The 8,410-nt window shown below is 38.4% G+C and overlaps 1 protein-coding gene across 1 annotated transcript in view; it reads left to right on the top strand.

Annotated features, from left to right (window-relative positions):
• Positions 1-454: 454 nt before the first annotated feature.
• The window catches only part of LOC131737736 (forkhead box protein O1-A-like), a 58,126-nt gene continuing 50,170 nt past the window's right edge, over positions 455-8,410 (top strand). Inside the window, exon 1 of the mRNA XM_059028625.1 lies at positions 455-1,435. Within this exon, the coding sequence (XP_058884608.1) occupies positions 869-1,435 (567 nt within the window). The 5' untranslated portion in view covers positions 455-868. The remainder of the gene's footprint in view (positions 1,436-8,410) is intronic.

Below are 8,410 nucleotides of genomic sequence, written 5' to 3'. Positions count from 1 at the left end.
TAACGTACTTGGTACAGTAAAGGTTAAGTCACCAGTGCAGTCCTCATACTAACTGTGTGGGTATGAAACCCAGACCGCACCAGATTTACTTCATTCCGGACAGCAGCTCAGATCATTTGACTTTCTCTAAAGACAATACATTTTTCTATTTGTATTAATTAAAATGAAAAATAAGGTCCAGCGAATCTGGGTCTGCATTTATTTCCCTATGTCCAATGTTTCTTATACGTACCGTATACCTCGTATTTTAAAAAGAAAACCCCAGCCTATCCTATACTTTTGTCTACAGCTGTCAAGAAAAAGCCCCCACCCCCAATTAATACTTCCTGCATATTTTGCAAAGTGCTGGAAACGTAGGGAAACCGCACACAATAACATTAGACTTACTAACTAACCCCGCATTTTCCGTGTTTTATGACTTGGTGTTTTAGCAAAACAAAGTTGTTGGAAAAAAATAGGAAATTTTGGCAGCACCAAATGCTTTGCTCTTAATACGCGGCCTCCATTCGCTAGCTCGTGATGTCACTCGTCAGCTGACTCCCTGGGTAGTTCCAGTAACTCCACTGCGCCAGTCTCTCACTCAGATCAACATTCAACAAGCAACAGCTAAGGGTGGTAGACATGGTACGAATATATTCATGTTAAATCTTTATTTTTGAAACAGCAACACAAAAAAACTAAATCAGAGGGACGCCGCTCCAAGACACACTTTCCAGCGCTGTCAGGTTTATATGACTTGCTTCAACTCCGGTTTTGTGACTTTAGACTGAGTGAGTAGAAGCTTATGAAGTGACGAAGTTTTCTTTGACTGCGCTGTGTCCTTTCCTATGTCTATGTGAGACTCAGAGTTGATTTACTTGCTTGTATTATGGCAGAAGCTCCGCAGCAACAGGTCGTTGAGATCGACCCGGATTTCGAGCCGCTCTCCCGACCCAGGTCTTGCACCTGGCCCCTTCCCAGACCTGAATTTATTAACCCTGCCAACTCCAATACTTCTTCTCCGGCTCCTTCTGTCAAACAAGAACCGGGCACCAATGTCGATTTTATCAGCAACCTCAGCTTGCTGGAAGAAAACGAAGACTTCCCCGAGCAGAAGCCGCTAGTCTTGTGCAATGATTTTCAGTGCCAGGAGAACTGCATCCACCAACAGCAACATCAGCACCCCAGCCAGCAGCTCCCGCATCAACAACAGGTAGTCCCTTGCTCTTCTGCCTTGTCCCCGGCCGGCTCATCCTCTTCGGTAGCAGCCCAGAGGAAGAGCAGTTCCTCCCGCAGGAATGCCTGGGGAAATCTGTCCTACGCGGACTTGATCACCAAGGCCATCGAAAGCTCTCCGGAGAAGAGGCTCACCTTATCACAGGTGTATGATTGGATGGTCAAGAGCGTACCTTACTTCAAGGACAAAGGGGACAGCAACAGCTCTGCTGGATGGAAAGTAAGTACCATTTCAGAGTATTTGTAGAAGCACTTGCTATATGTTTTGGTCCGACCTCCTTAGAAACTTAAAGTTCTTGATCCTACTACTTATGAAATCTACTGGCGTTTGGAAGGGATAGAGGTACAGTATTTTAAATGTCTAGATGGGAAAATAAGTTACAGTAGGTTATAATACACTTATGCTATTAAAATATTATACATCAATATTTAGAGGATACTGTGGAAATATACTAAACATTTTCTTCATGCGTAAACTCTGCCAGATTTCAGGTGTACATATACTACGGTATACTCTCTCTCTCTCTCCAAATATGTTGGCATCTTTTATATTTCGTTCTCTCTTCCAAAATAGACTTTTCACAGAAAAAGAAAGCGAATCTGAGTGCGTGTGAGTGTAGAGGCGCGTTTAACAACTGGGAATCAAAATGATTGGCAAATCATGTGAGCACAGGAATCAGGAAAAGTTTAGACGCGAAGTAGACTGGCCTTTGAATAACGCGCTGCAGAAAATGCTTGATTTCTTTAAGGGAGCTTTTGTAAACTGAAATCAGGCGTACAACTATTTCACTTTATTATTTGGTAGAATGGTAGACTGTGATATGCTGCTCCTTCTAATTGCTTTTAAAAATGAAACATATCAAACAGAAAAACAACCATGGCATGCTTCACAATCAGATTCTCTCTTGGCACCTGTGGTTCTTATTGTACTGTAGTTGTAGGCGGCTCTTTTGGCAGCAACTAATTCTTTGTAAACAGGTCCACTGTAGTTAATTTTGCACGACAGCAAAATATACACAGTTGGCGTTGTTACTTTCGTCACACAACAAACCTAAAAGGCTGAGTTTGGTGGTGCACATTGACCTCGTCGTCAAAGGTCTAACCATGCACCTACCACCAACAGCGTGGTATTGCAACGTTATTCATTATTACACTGCACGCAGTTTGTGGCGGATAAATACCACTGCCAGTAACATTTCATTGTCAACTATTTTCTATTTTAAATGAATACTACTGCTGTATGTAAACACATTATCAATCAGTCTGAATTTCTAAAGCAGTGTTGATGCTGAGATTGGAATAGAAACGCTTATCTGTCACTGTTTGTGTGACTTTTTGACTTTCCTGCAGAATACTTTGCAATGTGTCTGGGAACATGTCTAGTACAGATTTGCTGAAGTAGTCGCAACATGTAAAGGTCTCTGCATATTTAACTTTCTCGATCTCTGGTTTTCTTTTGGCAACGAAATATTTTATTGAAGCGCTGGTTTCCTGAGCGTCATATGCTTTTGGTGGTGTTGTGATCCCTCGTGCTCAACATCACCATTCTTGCACCCACCGTTATATATATATATATATATATATATATATATATATATATATATATATATATATATATATATATATATATATATATAACCGGACGAGGAATACTTATCGCTGCCATCGTAGATGTGAGCTTGCGTGGTGCACTCAATGCATGCCCGCCACAGGGCTCACCTGGGTCCTAAACACTGCTGAGTACAGACAGGGATTGCAGTAACCACAGACCGTACATGCTTTTTGCAGAAATGTAAGGCTTTCTGACATAAAGGAGGTTAGTAGAGTTTTGAGCAAAATACGAGAGTGTCCCGGCAAATAAGAGAGAAATGACAGGTCTGTTTAAGGTAACGTGGTTTTTTTTTTTTTACATACAACTATATTGCCGTTTTATATTAATTATTTAGTATCACTAAACAGTCCATCCTAGAATGTAAGCCAGATAAATAATCTCAGTAATACATGCTGTACCACAATTATAGTAAAGGGATTCAAAGTACATAGTGCATAGTGCAACGTACATAGTGCATAACATGGACATTCACTATACTCATTAGTGGGGAAAGACCCATCACTTATTAATGCATTCCCGGATTGAAAGGGAGACATTGTTGTTTTTGGAGTTGTTTCTACCTGATAGAGTTGCCTGTACATGGTCAACAACACAGTCATTTGAAAAAAAAGAAGCACCACATACTGTAGTCTTGCAAAAAGCACTTTCTGGTAGAAAGCAAAACAAAAAAACAAACCTGGCAATAAAGAGATATTTGATCTAACTCTCTATTATTCAGACTTTATGTTATTTCCATGCAAGTACTATATACTACAACATAATGCTGCGGTATCCTAATAGTATACAATATTAGCTTGTTAGATGAAGCACCTGGTACTGTACTGTAAGATTTAATGTCAATCTGAGTGGTTTCACAGGGGAAATGGCTACATTTATATTTAACAGTTGATTGGCAGAATGGGTAATTCTTCAACTGATATTTTACAGTCTTCTTGATTTTCTATCTTGCCATGCCTCAGAATATGTAAATTAATTTACTGCAGGCTTGGCAGATCTTTTGGTGGCTATGCAAATTTGGTACAAAGCAGGTCATTTGGAATGAACTGTAGCACTTGTAATGCCTTGGAGATGGAGAGTAGTTGGCACTGGTGACTGAATAGTACAGTAAGTAGCTAGAAAACTGCTGAAATGCAGGTTTTGATAGCTGTAAGGGAATTTGCACTTGGCAGGTCATTTGATACTGATAGAGATGCATTTTGACAGGTAAGAAAACTAGAGCTTGGTTTGTCATTTGGTAGGTAAATAACTAGTTGGCAAGCTTCTTGCTGTGTAAGCACAAGCAGGCAAGAATGATAACCCTCTTGAGTCATAATATACATTTGGGGAGTCAAAATATCAGTGTATATGATCGACACATATAAAGGGAATACCTGTAATCATTCATGTTGAATACTGACTGCCTTAACTTGTATCTGAAAAGTCAGAATGTCAGCTGGGTTGCATCCATGAAACTTGCCATCAATGTTTTCTTTGGATTTTGCTAGATCCGGCACACATTTTCTGCCACATTCAACTCCAGTAACGAATCAGATTGGCTGGAAAATCGGATGCAGCTCAGACATTGGCATTGACATTGGAGATTGGCATTATCAGATTATGTGTACCTGTTGATAAATCCAAAGATGAATGTTAGATATAGATGTTTTTTAGAAGTATTTTTTCTCCGTGTGTTGTTGTTTGTGTGATTGATGCACATCGTTTTGTAATTCGGCTGCATTGTCTGCAGTTCTCTGAAAATGTCTGCTGTGTTTTCAATGGGTTCACCAGTACAAGTTGTTCTGCTTTACTGATCAGTATTAGGATGTTCTGACTGAACCTGGGGGGTCAAAGCACAATATAAGTAGAATTCTAAGGCACAATGTAAGGATCCCACAATATTCATGAGCTTTGTATTAGATGGTTCTTGTATACAACATATTTCATTTTTGCTTGCGTCTTGATTCTTTATTTGAAAAAACTTGAAGCAATGAAAACCTGTTACATTTTTTGAGGTTGATCATTAAAAATGTTAGGTTCTAGCAATTTGCAGATCTGACTTTTTAAAACCTCAATGTTTTTCATCTTGAGTAAAAGGGGATTTTTGAGAACAAAAAACAGGTAAAATAACCAAATTATTTTATTCGCTAACACCTATCTTTAGTGAAAACCCCACTGCAGCAGTAAACCCGAGAGTGAAACTGCAGCATCCGCAGAGTGATCTTTCCATGAGCAGCTTGCACAGACACTGCTTTGCAATTGCAGTGTAATGGAGAAGAATATAGCCTACATTATACGCACAGTGGATTAATGCAATGCAAGTGTATTGACTACAACATAAATAAGAAGGTCTAGACCAGAGTTTATGTCTTATTGGAATGACAGTGACTGTGTGGTCTAAAGATCCACTATTAATAACAGTTTTGTGGTCACATACAAAAAATGCCAAACCAGCTTGTCATGTATTTTTTTACAGAAATCAAAATGATCCTAAACTTATGGATCTTAAATAAGACAATGCTTGAATTAAAACCATTGAAGAATTGCACTGTATCCTGTTAAACACTAATTAATGAGTGGTTAAACTGTGTCAATTGTGGGCGCCAGGTCTATTAATTTATGTAATTTCAGCTTCAGTAACACTTGAGAATGAATTGCAGATAAAGATGGCCACTCCTACAGATGCCTCTGTGTGGCAAGCAATTGCACATTTTTACTCAGCATTTTTGCATTTGTTTTGCAATTTTAATTGGTGTTAAAAGCAAACATTTTTAGTATGCAGCGTTTGCATTCTGTGGGATGGTTGTGGTGCCAGCAGCTTTGTATAAATGTATTGGAATAAATCACTTTTAAATATTTGAATGCAACCCACTGTGAACAAAGGCTTGCTGTCAGTGGGGTCCCAAGTTAAAAACTGCATGATATCAGGTGCATATAAAAGACAATAATTCAACTTCTAAAAGATGAACTAAAGTTACATTTTATTTAAAAGCAGTTCACTTTGTAAAAACTATTACCCTCAAACCTCTTACAGATATTACTGTATGCAAAGTAAAACTTACAAGAAGCTAGGCCAATGTTTGTCTCCAGTACAGCATAGTACTTGTCTATTCCTTACAGATTTTACCTTAAGAGTTTGTAATTTACTGTTTACAAGAGTGTCAAAAGCTTTATGGAATACAGGCATTTTTTTAAAAATTGCAATGTATTATTTTTCTCCTAGACTAGCAGTTTCAATTGTTGCCAAAGTAATTCAGACAGTACTTTCAGTCACATTTTGTATGTCGGTAAACTAGACCTGGCCCTATGTTAGTCAGTGCAAGATATTTCTATTAAATTGGCACTACAGTTAAGCATATTACAATTATACTGAGCTAATGTATGCGGACACGGTGCGCCTTAGAGAAAGCATCATTAGCGTTTCAGACGTGACCCATTGTTATTTATAGTAACAGCAAAAGCCAACTGTGAAAGCTCGTGGTTGTTTTGACTTGTATAGTGCAGTAAATCCCTAAAGGCCCGATACAATAGTATAGTCAAGTTGTGGTGACTAAGCTTTCTTTTTATGTACATTAAACTTAAACTTTTATTAATAGATTTGTACGTAGCTGATTTTATTGTGTTATAGTTTTTAAAACAGTATTAAGGACAACCCTATACTGCCTTTTTTTATTTGTATTTTTTATTTTGTATTTGTTTTTTTAACAGAACCCCAACTAGAATGTCATTGCTAGTTTACTCTTACTGTTTTTTGTTTGGCTGTGTGTGGAGCAGTAAATATACATGTATCACCTAATCCTAGGGAGTCAGTATGCACCATTATTTCAGCATTTGTCATTTGAATTTTATACATTTCTTTTAGTATTACTGGGTTTTTAGCATTTTAGCATTGCAACAGAATGTTGGGACACATTCTGTTGTGTACAAAACTGGATTAAAACCTGAGAAGAGAAGGTAAGTCCTGTATACTGTACAAGTGTACAAGTGTGTACAGTCGGTTAGAGTCTTAGAGAAGTATAAGTACTACTGTAGTTTTCCCATTTCATCTTGCAAAGCAAGGGTCTGTCACCTTGTTCACTTGACCTGTGCTAATTCTCCCTTAGTTTGCTGTGTGGGTATCTCAATTGGGCATTCATTACAAAATAACCATCACATCGTCACATGCAAGAGACCTAGAGGAAAACCAGATAAGAAAAGACTGAAGTACAGGAAGGCACACTGTCTTCATGGGTCTAATGAACTCATTACGAGAATGTGTGGAGATTCTGTATTTTAGTCACACAGGATGACACATCTTCCTTTGTAATGCAATGAAGAGGACTGGCTGCACTTGTTTTTTGGGGTTATGTCATTTTTTTTCTACTGTACTGTAGATGGGGCCCTTATAAAAGTTTACTGTGGTAATATTTCAGTTTACCACACTTTCCCCATGCTATTAGGATTTCAGTACTGTGTTTAGCATGGTTACCCACATTTCTTTTTATCATACAGTACTTCTCTGTAAATGTACCTTGCTTGCCTGTGCTTTACCATGCCTTCGCAAGGATTTTACTATGCTTTTACCATGCTGCCCCATGTGGGGCATAATACATAAGCTTTTTAAAATGTTATGTTTTATGTAAGTGGTGTCTGATGAGTCTTCTCCTTCATAGCAAAACCCACACAATACAATTGATAGTATTGTTTCTACTATCTGCTAGGCGGAGGTTTTCTCAGAAGTACTTCCACGTGCTCAGGTTAATGCACTGATGACCTGGAAGACCCGACAAACATTAGGCAATGTTTTCCCGCATTGCGTCATTAACCTTTTTAGGCCAAGGTGTTTTGGTACAGCATGTTGTTTTTTTCAGGTTCCTTAAAAAGACCAAAGACTGAATGGCAAGGATGCTTAGGTCAGAATTGAAGGGAAGCACTCATATTCTACTTGCATGACTGTAGCCACTGTGCCATAGTCCCTTTCCCAAATTCCCAAATGAAGAACAAACAAACAACCACTAAATTGGTAAACAAACTCTAAACCATTGGAAACTGCACATTTGCAATGGTAAATATTCAAGTCTAGACGTTTTATTATTTATTAATTAGACATAAGTATTAAGGGTCTGTAGTGGGCCAAATAACCAACGTTTAATCAATCCCTAGCATACTATTCCAAATATTGATTAATCAATACTTTTGGTAATGAAGTTACTTGATTATGTCACCAGTCATGAATAGTAATTGACTGATGCATTGTAAGCTGTTTACCTAGTGTATACTGCATGCTGCTACCACAGATAAAACGGAGTGGAACGTGCATTTGTAGTACCTTTCATCCACATAGTATCGCAAAGCACTTTAAAGCACATTGAGCCACCACTGAACAAGACAGGCATTTGGCAACTGCACACACCACCCCCACTATTTTGTGTTCATGTCCAAGGGCTGAGAACGTTTCAATTCACTTGTTGTCTGATCTCTTGAATACAGTAGGTCCTGTATGACAGTTACTTATCTGCATGAAGATCAGATGCAGACTACCAGCTGGGAAAAGCCACTGCTGACTTTTAATAGAGCAGTTTACAGCAGTGGGGAATCCCACTGGATTTCATAAACCACCTCCAGTAT

This window comes from Acipenser ruthenus, chromosome 8 (assembly GCF_902713425.1).
Source record: "Acipenser ruthenus chromosome 8, fAciRut3.2 maternal haplotype, whole genome shotgun sequence".
Classification (NCBI taxonomy): Eukaryota; Metazoa; Chordata; class Actinopteri; order Acipenseriformes; family Acipenseridae; genus Acipenser; species Acipenser ruthenus.
This window is presented reverse-complemented; position numbering and strand designations above follow the sequence as displayed.